The 16963-nt window shown below is 50.8% G+C and overlaps 6 protein-coding genes across 6 annotated transcripts; 2 read left to right on the top strand and 4 right to left on the bottom strand.

Moving 5' to 3' along the window:
- Positions 1–1176: 1176 nt before the first annotated feature.
- On the top strand, positions 1177–3543 carry AKAW2_21614A (FAD/NAD(P)-binding protein; the record flags this gene model as incomplete). Its single annotated transcript, XM_041686458.1, has 1 exon — positions 1177–3543. The coding sequence occupies one exon, from the start codon at positions 1177–1179 to the stop codon at positions 3541–3543; it is 2367 nt and encodes a 788-aa protein (XP_041540440.1).
- A 317-nt stretch (positions 3544–3860) lies between these two features.
- On the bottom strand, positions 3861–4376 carry AKAW2_21613S (uncharacterized protein; the record flags this gene model as incomplete). Its single annotated transcript, XM_041686456.1, has 1 exon — positions 3861–4376. The coding sequence occupies one exon, from the start codon at positions 4374–4376 to the stop codon at positions 3861–3863; it is 516 nt and encodes a 171-aa protein (XP_041540439.1).
- Positions 4377–4837: 461 nt separating this feature from the next.
- On the bottom strand, positions 4838–5442 carry AKAW2_21612S (uncharacterized protein; the record flags this gene model as incomplete). Its single annotated transcript, XM_041686455.1, has 2 exons — positions 4838–5109; positions 5169–5442. The coding sequence occupies 2 exons, from the start codon at positions 5440–5442 to the stop codon at positions 4838–4840; spliced, it is 546 nt and encodes a 181-aa protein (XP_041540438.1).
- Positions 5443–6733: 1291 nt separating this feature from the next.
- Positions 6734–8749, top strand: AKAW2_21610A (putative C6 transcription factor; the record flags this gene model as incomplete). Its single annotated transcript, XM_041686454.1, has 3 exons — positions 6734–7738; positions 7803–8092; positions 8140–8749. 3 exons carry the CDS (start codon positions 6734–6736, stop codon positions 8747–8749), a joined length of 1905 nt encoding a protein of 634 aa, XP_041540437.1.
- An 87-nt stretch (positions 8750–8836) lies between these two features.
- On the bottom strand, positions 8837–9853 carry AKAW2_21611S (NADP-dependent oxidoreductase; the record flags this gene model as incomplete). The annotated part of the gene is made up of 1 exon (XM_041686453.1): positions 8837–9853. One exon carries the CDS (start codon positions 9851–9853, stop codon positions 8837–8839), a length of 1017 nt encoding a protein of 338 aa, XP_041540436.1.
- A 1604-nt stretch (positions 9854–11457) lies between these two features.
- Positions 11458–16462, bottom strand: AKAW2_21609S (uncharacterized protein; the record flags this gene model as incomplete). Its single annotated transcript, XM_041686452.1, has 2 exons — positions 11458–14625; positions 14687–16462. 2 exons carry the CDS (start codon positions 16460–16462, stop codon positions 11458–11460), a joined length of 4944 nt encoding a protein of 1647 aa, XP_041540435.1.
- Between the last annotated feature and the right edge of the window lie 501 nt (positions 16463–16963).

Raw genomic sequence — 16963 nt, 5'->3', positions numbered from 1 at the left:
CCCTCAGGTAGGGCTGTGCCAATACTGCTCCTCAGTCATGATTATGCGGGGCCTCATATCGATGTCGGAACGCAGTTGATGAATTCAACTCAATTTGATGTATTGATTTTGAGACCGACATTAGGTTGCCGAATGAAGGTATGACTATACGCTGTGCAAGCATGGGACAGGACCAGTTCTGCCGTATAGCGACCACCCGCAATAATTTTCCTCTGGCCGCTTGGGCGTATAAGTGATTCGAATGCATCTTCTGACAACTGCATCATAGCATGTTCCTGGCTTAGCACCTTGCCATCTTCCTTTCACAATATAGGGTCCTAGATTAGCCTCTTCTATCTGGGTCGATGCGTAGTACCGAGGCCAGCCACGTGAGCCTGTCTAAGGCCCTGAATTACTATTCCTTTGTTACCGCTGTAAGGCCCATTTTTGTTGCGAGTAAGTGCTGTATGCTCACACAGGATGGATTCAACCACATGCATCCCGCCCGACGCGCATCCTGGTTCAAACAATAGAGGGTTACATTGTAATTCGGCAGAGGGCGTACCCGGGTGTCGTGTAGGAAAGTCCACCAGTCGCTGAGCAGAATTGCGTCTGGCGTCATGGTGATTATGGGATTCGATTTTGTAATACGAGTTGTTATTGCCGCCAGCATCATCCCTCTCGGCAGGGTTTCCTTCTTTTGAAAGGGTTACTCGTGCTCGCCATCCGATGTTCTCATCACAAGAGAAAGATCGGCATGCACTGGTGACGCATTCATTGCGAATTCCTTTCCGATTCTTCCTCAGCTTACCGCTTGGCAATATAGACCGGCAGCGGAGCTCAAGGATGAGGGGCTGGCCTTTGAGCTCCATGCATGTTGCAGATGCCCACGAGTTGACAGCCACATTGTGCTCGGACGAAAGGATCTTGGCTATTGTGGTCAGCTGTATAATGTGATTCTACCGTGAGATGGAGTTTTAGAGGAAGCTTGAAGGTGATTGTGGAATGGGCGTGCAGCTTAAGCTAAGAATAGCCCTCATCGTCTGTCCTGTTTGGGAACAACCCGTTCTAGTAGATTGATTGGCTATCCACCATCCTGTACTCAGACCTGGGAAGGATAAATACTTTCTTCACGAGGGGATTTGTATAGTCATCTTTCTCAGTAATTGAAGAATCACTCGTGCCTGACATTTCACAATGGGCTCATCGTTATCCTCGGTTGCCACTTCCTCTACCGAAGACATTGTCATAGTAGGCGCTGGCGCCAGTGGCATAGCAGTCCTTCTTCGGTTGATTGAACATGCTAAGAATGGCAAGAAAATTCCTCCCATCACCGTCGTCGAGAAAGCCTCGCCTCCTGGCCCAGGACTGGCATACTCTGCCGCTTGTACCGGCACCATCTTGAATATGCACACGGACACAATGGGTCTATATTATAACGACCCCAAGCATTTTACCAGATGGAGAAGCGAGCTATCCAGTGGTCCCTTTCCCTCCCGAAGTCAATATGGGGAGTACCTGGAGGCGATGTGGTCTGGGATACTCTCGCAAGCCCAACAGATGGGCTTGGAGATCTCACTCATCCAAGACGATGTATTGGACATTGACCGTCATGATGATGGCAGCTTTGCTTTGACACTGGCAGGTGGGAGCCATATTTCTGCCCATTCTGTTGTATTGGCGCTGGGAAATTTCACCTCTACCCTCAACACGCACCTACTTGATCAACCGGGCTTCTTTCCCAGTCCGTGGCCGACTTCTCAACTACAGTCCATCCCTGCCGATGCCCCTGTCCTCATCATCGGATCAAGGCTCTCCGCTGTTGACGCTGCGCTGTATCTCTCTAAGAACGGCCATACGGGCCCGATGACCTTCATGTCGCGCAGTGGCCGCCTTGCCAAAGTCCAAGGCGAGCCTTTACCTTTCCCGCGCCGTTACACCCTTCATACCTTGGCCCGAGAGCTTGAATCGAACCCAGCGGAAGGTCTTGTCAAACTCACCACCACCCTTATGGATGAGATTGACGGTGTGAACAACGGTGATTGGACCTGGATACAGAAGCATGCCTCACCAAAGGCCGAACTACGGGCAGACCTGTGCGCGGCACAGGAAGGGAATGTCCATTGGCAAACCGTCCTTCGCCACACTGCCCCAGTTATCGAGCGCTACTGGCACTGTTTACCTCTGGAAAGCCAACAACTCTTCATGGCCAAATTTTTCACTCCCTGGATGCGATACCGCCACGGGATGCCGGTGCAGAACGCCCAGAAAATCCTCAGGCTGATGGAAAGCTCCCAACTAAGTGTGGTTGCAGGAGAGGCCGTCCACTGGGATGACGATGAAGGCACCTTCATTGCTCAGACGACTGCTGGACCCATAGAAGCAGCATACGTGATCGAAGCGACTGGGCAAGAATGCCATCTTGATCGGATTCCATCGCCGCTTGTCCAGTCCGCTGTCCGAAAGGGATTATTCACGCCTCACCCGATGGGTGGGGTTGACGTCGACTTCGACACCCTCTGTGCATCAACCCCTGGCCTATACACGATGGGCTCGCTGACACGCGGCACGCATTTCTACGTCAGCGCCATCGATCGAACGGCAGCCCACGCGGCTCGCATTGCCGACGCACTGGTTGGGGAGCCCCCTGCCAGACCTTTACACATTGCTGTCTTTCTCGGCTTAGACGTGGCCTCGCACCTGATGGCCAGTGACCTGGTTCCCCGGCTTCTAGCCGAGGGCCATATGCCTTTCCTCTTTCTGACATCCAGCACGGAGACACCTCCCATGGAGGCGCCTGGTAGTTGGCCTTTCGATTTGCGCAAGCTAGCATTCTTCGAACGCGAGCTTTTACGCAAGCATCTCAGTCCCAGGCTCAAGGAATACGGTTTCAAGGGCACCCGGCACATGACTCCTGAGCAGATGCAGTCGACATACGGGGTTTTTGTGCAAGAAATACCAGACTCAAAGGGTACCTCCATTGTCAAAATGTTGCAAAAGCACTTCATCGACGTGGGCATATCGCTTTCATGCGGCGATGTGCTTAATCAGGGTGTCATTGATTACTTTTCCTCCTCGTCGCATCCTCTTTTATCTTTGGATGGCGGTGTCCTGTCGGCACCCTGGGGCAGCAAGAAAGTTGGAGCCCAGTTCGGGTATACCCTCCGATTCTTCCGTGGGGACGGTGATTTGGGTGATATCATTGATAGAAGGACCTTTCCACTCGGGCACTCTGCTGCCATACTGACAGGTGTGGACAAGGAGTATGCGCTTGGAGTGCAGATGATTCTTGATGCGATTCAGTTGGTGAGTCGAGGAAAACCATTGCGCGATGTTGCTTGGGATCGAACTAGTCATACTTACCGCCACAGCTACCTCACTGCGGAAGAGTTGTTGCAATATTGTCATGGCCGGGGAATTGATCTAGTGGACGGTGATAGTGTTGTAGAAATGCTGGTGGAGTCATTTGCACCCCCGGAGAAGAGAGAGGTGCTGCGAAAAGAATTGGGCGAGGTGGTGCATGAATGGTATGTGAAGGAAGGTGTTAGAGATCCAAAAGCATAGGTATTCATCGGGGTGATGTAGTGTCGGATCAAGACTCATCGTTTTAAGTAGCCTCAGTGGAATGACATCTGAACTCAACACATTACTATTCACCGTTGTATGTCGGTTAAGCTACCACATACTACTCTTATATTATAGTATCCTCCTCACGCATCACCATGGGCTTGCGTGCAGTAATTCTAGTAGTACTGTCAGCTAATACAGCGTATTTTATGTATACAGATATAGTATTTACTAGGGCCGAATAATGCCGCGAAGCTATTTAAAAGTAAATGTGGATGAGCGTTCTGTAGCTAAGCTTCCAACTATATAATCATTCAAAGATAGTTGTAATGAGCACGAATAACAGAACTAGTGAAATATATGAGAGAGTATTCTTGTATATCTTTAATCTTTATGTCATTTATGTCATTATTTGAACTGGGTCCTCCCGCATTTACCGTCGCAGCCGAACTCGCTTCGCTCGGGCGCACCGTTCCATTCGCAGTTCTGGGCATGGCATCCTTGGGACAGCAGATGTGCTGGTACCACCCCTCAGAGCAGTCGCCATGGAGCTCCTTATTGCCCGCCTGCAGGGGATTGTGCGCAGTGCTGACCGACATGTATCCTGATGGGCACACCTGGTCGGGGTTCTTCTCCCCACTTGAGCCGTCAATGCAGCGCGGTGTGATGAAGCCGTTTTGGCCAGTATAGGCGGCAAAGGCGTCAGCCAGATCGTTAGCAGCATCCCCGGATAAGCCACCACCCTCCACCTGGATGACTGAGAGGTCCTCGCCGATAACTCCGGCAAGCGCGTCAAAATCGCCATCATCCTGGTCGATTGCCCAGATCATCCACCCGCTCAGGCATCGGCTGGAGATGAACTTTTTTTTTTGTCGAAAAAGGATTGCTCATCGTCATAGGAGATTCACTGGGTCACCCCATAAACATTATATTTAACCATTGTCTCCGGATCATAGAACGTATGGACATCGAGTGAATTGTTCCTTGACGGGACTTCCGCGTATGTCAGGATGCCCGAGGTGTCAGAGCATGATCCGGGTATTCCACCGTCCGAGAATTCGCACTTGCCATTAGGCTGATAGCAATTGGGGTGTGCCATGGTAAAGGAGCGACCATAGAATGCGAAGCCGAAGGCAACCTAGGATGGATCAATGTCGTTGCGCCAAAGTAGATCAAGACCGAGGTCAATCTCAGTGATGTTTGTGTGGCCTTTGAGGTAAGGACCAGTCCATGTGATGTCTTGGTCCCACATTCCGTGCAGGTCGTAGCTCATGAGGTTGAAGTAGTCGACTTATTTAGCCATCCCGGCAGGGTCAAATCCGCGTAAGTACGAGTAGCTCGTTGGGAGTGTCGGCGAGATTTCCCAGCCAGGATTGTCGCGATCGAAGGCCTCCCGCAGCTCACCCAAAAGGGTCACAAAATTCGCCGCGTCTTGAGGTTCTCCGCCCTTATCCGATGCTGACGGATACTCCCAGTCAATGTCAATACCGTCAAGGTAGTAATCCTTCAGGTATTTGACCACTGAGTTGATGATAATCTGACGATTCTCATATGAGCGTGCCACTGCGTCCAGCGTTAGTGTGCGCATCGAGTGGATTCATATTGCAAATTGAGTCATTTACTCTGAGTCCAAAGGTGCTGCGTCGGAGCGTCATTCAACATCCACCCCCCAACCGCGATGTTTACCCGCAGCCCTGGGTGTGTAAACTTCGAGAACGACACGCGGTCCACAATGTCGCCGTACTCATCTTCCAACTTGAAATCGTCACCAAAATTTACAAAGGCCAGGTTGATATGAGTAAACGGCTCAATGATCAGACTCTCTGGCTCAATCGTGTGGCATCCTTTATGGATTTTGAACAACTCATAATATCCAATACGTCGATCATGGGACATAGCATCAGTATTCTCAGAGCATTTCGGGCGACTAAATGGTTTTAGTACTTGTATTCCATATTGAGCGGCCGAAGCAGGCATACTCTGGTTGGCCGCAACCCCCACCATTGGAGTCTTATTGGCAACCGTTGCCGCAGAATTCAGAAGTGACACCACATTATCCGAATGAATTGCCAGCCGTTAGTTGTCATAACGAAATCCCCTCTGGGTCAGACTCCTAACTTACCTGCAACAGACATTAATAGGACAGTCAGAATTACCTGGAGCGGCGAACTCTCCGCACTCTATCGTCGCATTACAGTTACTCCTGCAACCAGTCCCGCAATGAGCGTCGGTAAAACCACATGAATAGTCCTTGCTACAGCAGCCTTAGTAACATGGAATTGAATCTGTGCAAGTGCCTCCCGGCTCATCCGATCCCTGGGCAATAGCCGAGGGAAGCTGAAGCAATATCAAACGGATAAACAGCATTGGCCAGGTAAGAGAATTCATCTTCCAGGGCAGATGGAACCAGGGCAGATGGAAGGGTCTCTCCATGATCCCATTTACGGGCAAAGCGAGTCGGGTATTGGTAGCTCAACACTGTAGAAAATATTCTATAAGTAAAGAATGACAGGACAAAAGAAAGCAAGACAAGGAGTGAACGAAGGAGACGGGTCTCCCCTAGAGTAAATTTGAAATACAAACGACTTGCCCATCCTCCTAGCTCCAAAATAATAGATTACCTGCTTTAGGTGAATTCTCTGTTGGTAGCTGAATGAGAAAATTCCAACTTCAGCGCCGTATCATGATATATTATATAATATACAGACTATCCGTGGATAATACTTTATTTGCAGGCAGAGCATAGAATAGCTAGTAATAATATTCAAAAATAATATAACTTTTATTTATGTTTTATAATATAAATATATTCTTTACACTATTGTCAAACCCTAGGATCACTTCTCTGTCCTAGCTAGCTTAGCTCCGTTGATATACAAACCGTCGAACTGCATCGAGGAGGTATTGACTGATGACCATCTAAGAGACAACTGGATCATGGACAAGGAAAGAGAAGTACGTATATATACTATATATTTCGAGGCGAGAGAGGGCAATATCGCTGATTTACTGGTATAGTCATCAAGATGACGAACGGTTGTCTTTCGGAGAAATAGTCGTAAATGTTGAAACAAGTCTCCTTTGTTTCATGGGTATCATCTCCCTCCAGCCCAAGAAAGTTGATCCCATGCACATTGCATAAATGCGTCAATTTCCCCAGAATGACACGGAATAGCAATGTTCCGATATGACTGCCACAGACAGCTTAGCGTGTTTCCCTGCTCTTCCGCTGACAGGAAAGATCGAATGGCTAAATGAGATCAACTCGCACGGAAATACTGCGAGCGCCTCCCAGGGAGCGACTCTGAAAATTATGCACAATCGTCGGGCTAAACGCTCATCGCTGGCTTGCTTGCCCTGTCGCGCTCGGCACGCCAAATGTGATGGGAAGCGACCGAGCTGCACCCGCTGTGGTGAGGTTGGCCAACCGTGCAGCTATGCCCCTTCGCGGCGCGGTCTCATCTCTCGACACCCGCAAAGGACAGATTATCCCATGAGCCATGGCAGCCATCAAAAAGGTGCCAGCGCATCTACATTGGAGCAGGGTACGATCTCGTCTGTCCCGGTAGATCTCTTGCCCATGTCCGCCGTGCCCAGTGCCGATCTGGATGGCTGCAGCACCGAAAAGCACCTTTCCCGGTCGGAGGACATTGCAAATGACCCATTGATCCACTCCTACTACAAGAACTTCCACGTATGCCATCCATTTGTCCCACCACGATATCATCTTGTGGAACTATGTCAAGATCCTCGCATAGAGCATGCTCTTACTCCCTTGATTGCCGCTATGCGTTTCATGGGAAATATCTACAGTGCGCGAGAATGGTCGGTCCCGCTCAAAGACACGATCGAAACCGCTCTTGCCCACTTATCGCCGTCTGATCCGATTCAGGTTCAGTGTCGGATCTTGTACTCCGTAGCCTTGTTCTGGTATGACTACAAAGTGGATGCGCTGTCGCAATTGGACCAGGCGGCTCAGATCGCCATTGCTTTGCAAATGTTCAAGGGAGAATTCGCAGCGTCCCAGGAACCGGTCGATCTGGTCTTGAGGGAATCGTGGAGACGAACCTGGTGGACCCTGTACATTGTTGACGCCTACTACGCGGGCACCTTGGGGACGATGAATTTCAGGGTCATGGACCTTGATGCGACCGTTGAACTGCCCTGCGACGAGTCCGATTATGAGTTGGGGGTAAGTGCACATACTCTTTACCCCAATCTCCAGTACCAGGGTTCGCTTATGCTTCAGGTTGAAGATCATTCCCCAACCTAGAACCCTTGAAGAATTCAATCAGCGCGAGTTTATTTCCGATAATGTCCACTTCTCCTCCTTCGCACACCTCATTGGTGCCGTGCAGTGCGCCGCGTCCGCCATATCTGTAACCCCCAAAGTGGCAACCGTGGAAGACTCCATGCATCTGATCCAAGCGGTCGATTGCGGCTTGGATGGATGGCGACTACTATTACCGCCAGAGCAGAAAAACGTCATCAAGGCGAATGGTGACATTGATGAGCTCTTGTTCCAAGCACATCTGCTTATCCATGTGTAAGCTTCACGTTTCTTCCTCGCATATGCTGCCGCTCACCAGCTAGATCCACCGTTGGCCTCCATCGTCCATTGTCGGCCCTCAATTTCAATGCCATCGAGAATGTATCGAGCTGTGCCCGCAAGCCTCCCCGGGACACCCCCACGCCGGATTTAGTAAACGTCCATACCCTCCGGGTCTTGCGGGCGGTCGAGGCACAGGTCCGTCTTCTGGCTTTACCCGCCCCAAGATTCCACCACACCCCTTTTACCACGTGTATGGTCAGCGAGGGGATACTGGCCTTGCTCTCCGCTTGCCGTATTTTCCTCAAGGGGAAAGACCTCGCCATTGCAAGAGATCAGATACGGATGGCGCTCGGCTCTCTTAAGGTGCTTGGGGAAGTCTGGCCGAGGACAGTGAGAAATGTGGGCGAGATCCAGACAATTGCTCGGTGTGTCCTGGGACTGGGACAAGGTCCCAACGATCAGGCTATGCTAGGACCCAGTGATCCGTCGTCCTTTGGTGCGCACGGGGTGGATCCAAATTTAGCCACTGACAGTTTATCGGAACGCGACAAAAGCCCGGCTGCTTCTGTCTTCTCTATTGATGTTCTATGCGGCTGGTACAACACTGGAGCTGCAAATGATTTCCCATGGGGGCTAGGTGCAGGCTTATGATCCACTAATTAGTCGTGACGCAGAGAGTCAAGATTAATCGAGCTAAGAAAGGGATACATTCGACATTGAAGAACCGGCAGGATTATCTCAAACGGCAAGGACTATTTTTCCACGCCCGTATGCCCTCCCATTCGCTACATCATACGCTTCAGGTGCTTGGACAAGTGGGTAGATGTCTGCCACGAGAGGCCGGACGACTCCATGACTTGCCACCTCTGCAAGAAAATGCAAAGCATCCGGACTGCCCCGGACAATGAAGAATAGCGCGTGTACACCGGCCTTCCGAAGTCCACGCTTCTCATGCTCCTCTACGAAGTTGAAGCTTGCCGAATCCACTGAGATCAGCACTCCTGTGCCGGCGACATACTCCCAGCATTTTTCCAATACTTCCCCGCCCACGGTATCGACGATGACGTCGAACTTTCCGCGACAATCGTCCAGCATGCTATACTCCACGACTTCGTCGGCCCCGAGGGCTTGGAGAAACTCGCGATTGCGAGCATTGGATCTGCTAGCGGCGACAACTTTTACCCCTGCGGCTGCGGCTAACTGCACAAGATACACGCCCACTGCACCGGCGGCACCAGTAATCAGCACAGAGTACCCTTTTTTCGTAGCGGTTTGGGACAGTAAATCTTCCATCGTCGGTCGAGGAATCTGCGCGTGGTCAAAGAGGGCCTCGTAGGCAGTTTGTGCGCTGAGGGGAATTGCCGCTGCCTCGGCGAATGTCAACGTAGTGGGCTTCCGGGCTACCTCATCCTCCTTGACGATGGTGTATTCGGCCCAGGTAGCTGCCCGGGTGGCATTGGTCATGCCAAAAACTTCGTCGCCGGGCTTGAACTGGCTTGCGGACGAGAACACCTTCACCACAATGCCGGCCACATCGTTGCCCAAGATGGCATACTCATGTGAGTAGGCCTCCGGCCAAGTGAGCATGTCCCGAATGACGGTTGTTGCTCTGACGCGGATGAGAAGCTCTCCGGGCGCAGAGGGTTCTGGAATGGGGACATCACAGTCCAGCCGAAGGGCGGTGGAAGGAGCCGGGTTAGCTGGTGAATAGGATGTGGAATTTGGCGAAGCAGGATGAAGACGGATAGCTTTCATGATGCAGGCTAGAAATGAAGAAGATGATGGGATGGAAGCTTTCCCATGATCGCTCGCATCTGGTTAACTTAAAGTATCCCTCGGGATACTGGTTGCGTCACGTGCCTGTATAGCCTATGAATAGGCTATCGGGTATGAATGTCTAGGGGACCACTGAATCCACGGTGAACGTGAATTGATGCCCGCCTGCGCTACTTAAAGAATGTATATGGCACTGCTACACATTCGTAATGCTTATTCAAAGTAATAGCCCACTGCGAATACTTCAAACCCAAGGTGGCGGCTACGCCAAGAGGGGACCATAGGAACAGTATCGCATCCTTTCATCACTCAGACCTCATGGTCGCACACTTCAATATATGAATAGACTCCAACAAGATACAAACGATCGCAGCATTGATCTATCGCTGATATAAAGGGGCAGAAGTCTTGTTTGGAGATCTGAAGAAGGCTTGGAAGCTCATCAGCCGGGATTCGTTCTATGCTGCACTCAGTGGCGACACCGAAATAATAAACCATCGACTCGACCGCTTGAATCTTCTCCGTCAAATTCTATCTTCGCCATGCGCATGCACAACCCCCAAATACGACCGCATAACTGGGCTCACCCTGAGCCGCTGTAGGGGTTCCAAGTAGACGACGTCGTCTTCGTCCATTAGTACACGCACGTGTATCCCGCTGACTGTCCGACGCCGAATGCACTTATCAGTCTACCAGCTCCCTCCTTTCTTGCGTCCCCCAGAAGGGCTGACTCGCGGTCTGGATCCAAGTTTACTCCATCAACCCAAGAACCCCTAAGGATGAACTAATAACGAACCTGTGCCTGGAATGGACAGAGACCGTTCCTTCATTCATACAGCGCCGGTGCGTTGGGGCCAAATTATGTCCAGGCAGCAAAGATGAACGTCAACGTCCGACGCACAAACCTCTTCGATCGCAATGAATGGACTATAATCAGCGGAGCCACACCCTTGTTTAATTCTGATGACAGGTGTTTTTGAGGCTTACAGCCTGATCTGCCGCGTAAAACTCGTCTCGTTGGTTGCAACGCAACGCCCACCATGTTGAGGGGTCTACGACCGTCATGCATATGGACTGGCACAATTATTTTTTTGACGTATTGCAACCGAAAATGAAGTATCGAAACTTCAATAGCTACTTCTTCTTGGGCTGTATCTTACTTGGAACGCTGTGTATTCATGCCACAGTCTGAGGGCTTGCAAATCGTGGCCCGCTACATGAGCCAGTTCCCGCATTCTCAAACAACAACCCCCCCGGGCTAGCTCAATTGGCAGAGCGCACGTCTAAATTAAACCAATTTCTCGTGAGGTCGCAAGTTCGAGTCTTGTGCCTGGGCTACTTTTTGCTACACCGGCCATCTCTACGTCTTTTTGGAGGCCAGTTTACTACTAAGCCGCACCTTTTTCCACTGCTTGCCTGCTTGAATTGATATCCTGGCAGTACGCGTGCCATTTGCTTTTGGCTAGCTGCGTCTATGCATACCCTATTGATTTACTAACGTCGGAGACCATTGCCGAAATTCGTCACTTATATCATTGGGGGATTAAGAGTACATGCGGGAAAAGGTCTGTCTCAATGTCAGGTTACAAGGCTTTGGGGAATATGGACCACCCAATCGACCGTATCGACTCGTTTGGGCTGTTCCTCCACAGCAGCATCATTGCTCGTCCTCTCAAATCCTTTTCGTCCCTGTGCATGCTGCATTTTAGTGCCAGAACGTGGGCTAAATCTACCCTCACGTACTGTACAAGCGTAGTTGCGCTGGAGTCATACCGCTGGCCAAATTCCAGTGCACATTGGCGCGCATCCTCTTTTGTGACGTGATTCATCGCCTCGTGGAGAGCAGCGCTGTCGGCCTTGTATGTGTCAAAGCAGACACATTCCTGGACCAAGTCCAACGTGCTGGACACAAACCTGATGTAGCGGAAAGGATCGGTTTTGTAGAACTGAGGAAACGGAAGAAGCATGGTATGGAGTTGGAAGCTCGAGGGGAGGACGGGTGGGCTACGATGTGGGTCGTAGCTCCACTCCACGGTTCGCAACCCCTGCGCGAATGCTACTATTCGTTCTGCAATTGGCAAAACGTGAGTTCGACGTTTGGTGTCGGTAATCCCCAGCGACGAAAGTAGATTCATAATCCGGTCCAGGGACACGTCGACCTGATAGGACACCAGCTTGAAGGGGTTTCGAAGAAAGGTTTCCGCACACGCCATGATCACATCCGCGAGATCTTCGCGGGTTATCCCATTTGGAACCTTGGTGATTTCCTTGGCATCAATCTTTCCCAGCAACGTATGGAAAGATTTTATTCCAGCATGAGCGCCGAACCACCTAGTCCAGTGAGAATATGAGTCAGATGTCTTCCATGATGCATCTTTCCCGGTCATCTTATCGTCGACGTTCCGGAGCCGCATGCAATCAAGATAGCTTATAATCCAAGCGCGGTATCTGACAAGGAATTCCCGAGGCAGGTACTCATACCAGCGTTCCAGTATTCTTTGTATCATATCTGGCTCAAAAGGGCCAAAGTCAGTCACAGACCGCTCCTCGGGCGTAAGATCAAGTGGAGCAAGAAATTGGCGCATCCACCGGTTATGTTGCCTTGTCAATTCATCAAGGAGGGGTAGAAGCGCCTTGTATGTATAGTGCTCATGGTACCTTGGAGGCAGCATCCCGTAGGCTTTATTGATAAAAAGATCGAAAAGAGGCCGTTGCCAATCCACCCTTGGAAGCTCCGCGTTCTCTGACTGCAACCAAGATTCACAGGCGCTGGTTTCGCTGGGCACTGCGGCATAGGGTGCGAGCGATGTAAATGCTTCGTAAGCTTGTTCACAATCATCGTATTCTCCAACAATTTCTAGTATAGCCGTGCACACTGCTACCCGGACATCGATGTGGTTGCTGGCGTGAAAGAGGTTCTTCAAGGCTTCAATGGCGGAGAGGGGTGACGCGCCAGATCTGCTTTCAGCCAGCATAGTCGCCAGCATTTTCACTGTTGTGATTTTTATTATGCGTTTTTCTGCTTGTGCAGTACCAGTTCTCTGGCTTGTTCGCTGGTTCTGCTCTTCTAGTGCTTTGAAGACATACGTAGTGAAATCTTGCATTACCCGGTCCGCATTGGCGCGACTAAGGACCTTAGTCAACGAGGAAGGTAATGCCATCCGGTGCCACGACGATGCTTCCGGAAATAGCTGGAGCGCTTTCATGCCTAGTTTCGCAGCCAGATCAGGCCTGTCTGAGCGCCGCACCAGCGCCATTGATTTGAAAGCGAGGCGCTGCACTAGCGCATAATTTGGCGATACGCTTTCAAGCACATGGAGAGCTTCTAAGAAGGACAGCGAAAGGTGGTACAGCAGGGTGGATGGTACTATTTTGACCAAGCAATTAAGGAGATCAATTGCTGCAGTTGCTGCTTTTTTCTGGTCGTCGATGCTGGACAAAAAGTCGTAATCCAGGTGCACTGGTGGATACCGAAGGATATCTGTATTCTCAGGGAATGGCTTGGACAATATGCGGTCCGTATTCTGGGCTAGGCTATTGAGAAACAAAAGGGCAGACGCAATGAGAGATTCTCGGTACTGACACGGAAGAGTCCGAGGACTATATTTGGGCCACCATATCTTCAAGGTCTTGGGCTTCTCACGCACTGGCGACCAGGTGCCGAGATTGGGAGTTGCCAACATTCTCTCCAGAGGCCAGTCCTCCTTTGCGGCCAAAAATCGAACTTGTAATAGTGAACCCTCCCAACGGTTTTGTGCATTTTGTTGCACATTGGTTGATCGGGGCTCCCATTCAATGCTGATTGAGTCACGTGACATATTCTTGAATATATCAAGAGAAGGCGACTGGGGAGGGTCGATGATCCTCTCTAATTTGCGTAAGCTTGTGAATCTCAGCAAAGAGCACATGTATTCCTTGATGTCCCCCAGGTGGCCTGCAGAAGACGGAATTTTTTCCGAGTAATGACTCCAGATCTCCAGTAATCTTTTGCCCCGGTCAGCAACCGGTAGATGACCGAGGTAAGCCTCGATTGCAAACCTCAAACTATCCACCAAGTACTGTTTGCGGCCGTCCTCCTTTACCTTTTGAAGGAGTAGACCAGGATTGGAGAGGACAACCTCCATCACTCTTTGCGAGACAAAGGCGCTAGGCCCTTCCGATTTCATCACCGCGATCGTCCATTCCTGTGAAGGAAGGAGATATTGAAGCGGTAGACCTCGTGGTAGGCCCTCGGGCAAAGTCTCAGCTTGTGGGATCCGAAGGCCACGCTGTTTGACCCAAAGATGGTCTCGGTGCTGTGCAAGCGAATCCAAGAGCTTTAGGATCGAGACTGGTGGGTTAGGCGGGCAATGGAGTTCTGAAAGCGGGCCAGACAACTGTCCCCAGCCAAGGGATTCGTATCCTTCCGTACTACCCACTGTTTCATATCGGAGCAGTATTGGCACTATCCCTTTGAATAGCGTGTCCACCACATTCTGTTCACTGCCTAGACCACGGAAACACAAGCGCTTTACCGCATGTATCCTGCTAGAAACGACGAGCTTAAGTAGCTGGCCAAATCCTCGATCCTGGTTGATTCGATACCACGGTTCTTGCGCAGTTAGAAGCGCCTGTTCCAGGAGATGAGAGACCACCTCGTCAGCAATGGATACTTTAGCCGCGAGGTCCTCTGCGGTTGGCGACATCACACACGATAGAACGGAGGCAACATCCTCCCGATAAATCCTTCTGGCGAGCTCTGGTCTCACAGACTGGAGAGATATGTCTTGTTAGCGATCTGCACATACATTATGAAGTAAGGAACGAACATACCGGATCCCGCACGAAGCGCGATGTCCAATAGATGACATCTTGCACAAGGCGAATATCTCGGCTCCTCTTTGCGATAGTGATCGTCAGTTTTGCCCACTGAAGCCGATCTTCAGGATCACGGGCTTTTACAGCCTTAAGCTTCACGTCTTCAATCACTGGACAGGGCACAAGCATCAGCAATACTCTTTGTCTAGCGGGAAAGAATGGCTCACATTCACGGGCTACTGAATTAACAGAATCGGCTGCTTCTCTGTCCATGGCGTCGAAGTGGACTCGGATCAAGGCGTCCCGAAAATATGACGAATTCCCTGCACTCGCTGGCCACTCGAAGACGAAGGGATTGACCAAACTATGATTCGGCGATAACAGTTTGGCGCGCTCAAGTAACCATCTTGCATCGCGACTGGGGAGAGACATGAGGAACGACCAACTCCATGGGGCAAGCTTGTGCTCCTTCACTGACGGCGTAGGCTTCTCCAGATCAATTTTCAGGTGTTGCAGGTTCTTGCATAGAATTTTGAGTAAGGGAAGCCTGGCTTCCGGAACGGTTTTGGGTAGAAGGGTTCGGAGGCAATGTTGAAACTGATTGGATGATAAGGTGCAAAAGGCTGTTCGAAGCATTGCCTCCAAAGAATCTCTGTGGCTCGTTTGTGGCCGAGATGGATGCAGTCGCTCCCGATAACGAGCAACAGGCGCATCCGATATCGACTGTAGATGTGCGTCTGGAAAGGCGGCGATGACCCACAATTCTATCAATGAATGTATGAGCGGCACCCAATGGGTGAGCGTCCGTTCTAAATGCCCCAGGTCTGGGATTACACGCTGAAGCAAGGCAAAAATAGCGTCGAAAGGCACTCTTCGGCGGCGGGAGATTGTGAGAGTCATATCGATGCACCGAATGCGCGCATGCCAACTGACCACTCGCGACTTTTCAGAAACATCAAACTCGCCAGCTAAAAGGTCCAAGGTAAAATCGATCGCCGGGAAGCCGGTTTGCCTGTCTTGACCAAACCGCGACTCGTAGGGTATAACCGATGTAAGCAGCGCAGCGAGATGCTGGTCCAGTAAACGCTTGCGGAGCGGAGGATGGACCGGAAATTCCCCGACAGCAATATCCCTTAGCAGCGACATACGAGAGTTAAGCAGTTGTCGCATCAGGGAGCCCGTGACATCGTCGGGCAGGGGCGTTGAGAAGACTTTCATTAGAGTGGCGTCGCTGGACAGGTTACATAACGAGATTACGTCCTCCAACTTGAGTAGCTGTTGAGACTCGCCGGAAGATTGCGTCGACGAAGACTTGAAGAAACCGGGCAGCAAACGATGAAGCAGCTCATCGATTGCCTGCCGCAGGAGAGGATCAGTGGTGTTCGAGCACGACCCGATGGCTCTTGCCAGGCTCCTAGCCTCCTGGATGCTTATCTTCTCAAAGATATCCTGTAGACCGGCTGTGCCTCCAACTGCCTCCCAACCGTTCTTCCACCACCGGTCTGTTTTCAAGGCACATTTCAGCACGTTTATGCCGGTCTTTCGCACACCACGCGAGGCCTCGTCGCGCAGGGCGGCTTCAAGGATGCAAGGAAATTTTGGATGGGCAAGAAATAGCCACACGGCAAAGATCTTAGGTGTTATTCCTCCGTCATGAACACAACGTAGTAGATAACGGTTGATGTCCAAGACCTGTGTCTGTGAAATCTCGTCGGAAATTAGAGAGCGGAAGTAGTTTGCCGCCTGTTGCGGGCCGAACCAGGGAGTAAACACCGAGGGGTCGACAGCCATCGTGGATGTATTCACAATTGGAGAAATTCAGGGAGGCCCTGATGGTCAGGGGAAGAATAACGGCCATCCGCTCTTTCTTATTGTATGCCTCGAAAGTGTTGTACGATTGCCAATGAGTCATGTTGGGAGGGGAGAGAGAAGGCTGACCAGGGGACAATCTACGCAGGAGAACCTAGCGGAGGCGGGGTCCCAACGGGGTCTAGTCTCAGTGACTCGGATGGCCAGCGAACCCACCCTAACTGGATTAGTGGAGGTTAGCTTAATTAACTACATGAACTATGACTTGGTAACTACCCAGTTGCAACACAATGATTTTCATGTGATGTGATAAGCAGAGATAATGACATCTGCTCGGTTACAATAGGAACACTATCATATGACTAGTACGTATCTATTCTCAGAGGGGATCTGGATGGGGGTTATGGTGGCGGGGAATGTATCCCTTTCCTACGGTCTCCGGCGGTCAAATATATATAGTAGTTAGTAGTATCTCTTAGACCT

The sequence above is a fragment of the Aspergillus luchuensis genome, chromosome 2, assembly GCF_016861625.1.
Source record: "Aspergillus luchuensis IFO 4308 DNA, chromosome 2, nearly complete sequence".
NCBI classification, from domain to species: Eukaryota; Fungi; Ascomycota; class Eurotiomycetes; order Eurotiales; family Aspergillaceae; genus Aspergillus; species Aspergillus luchuensis.
The sequence above is the reverse complement of the archived record's forward strand: the minus strand, read 5'-3'. Positions and strand labels throughout refer to the sequence as shown.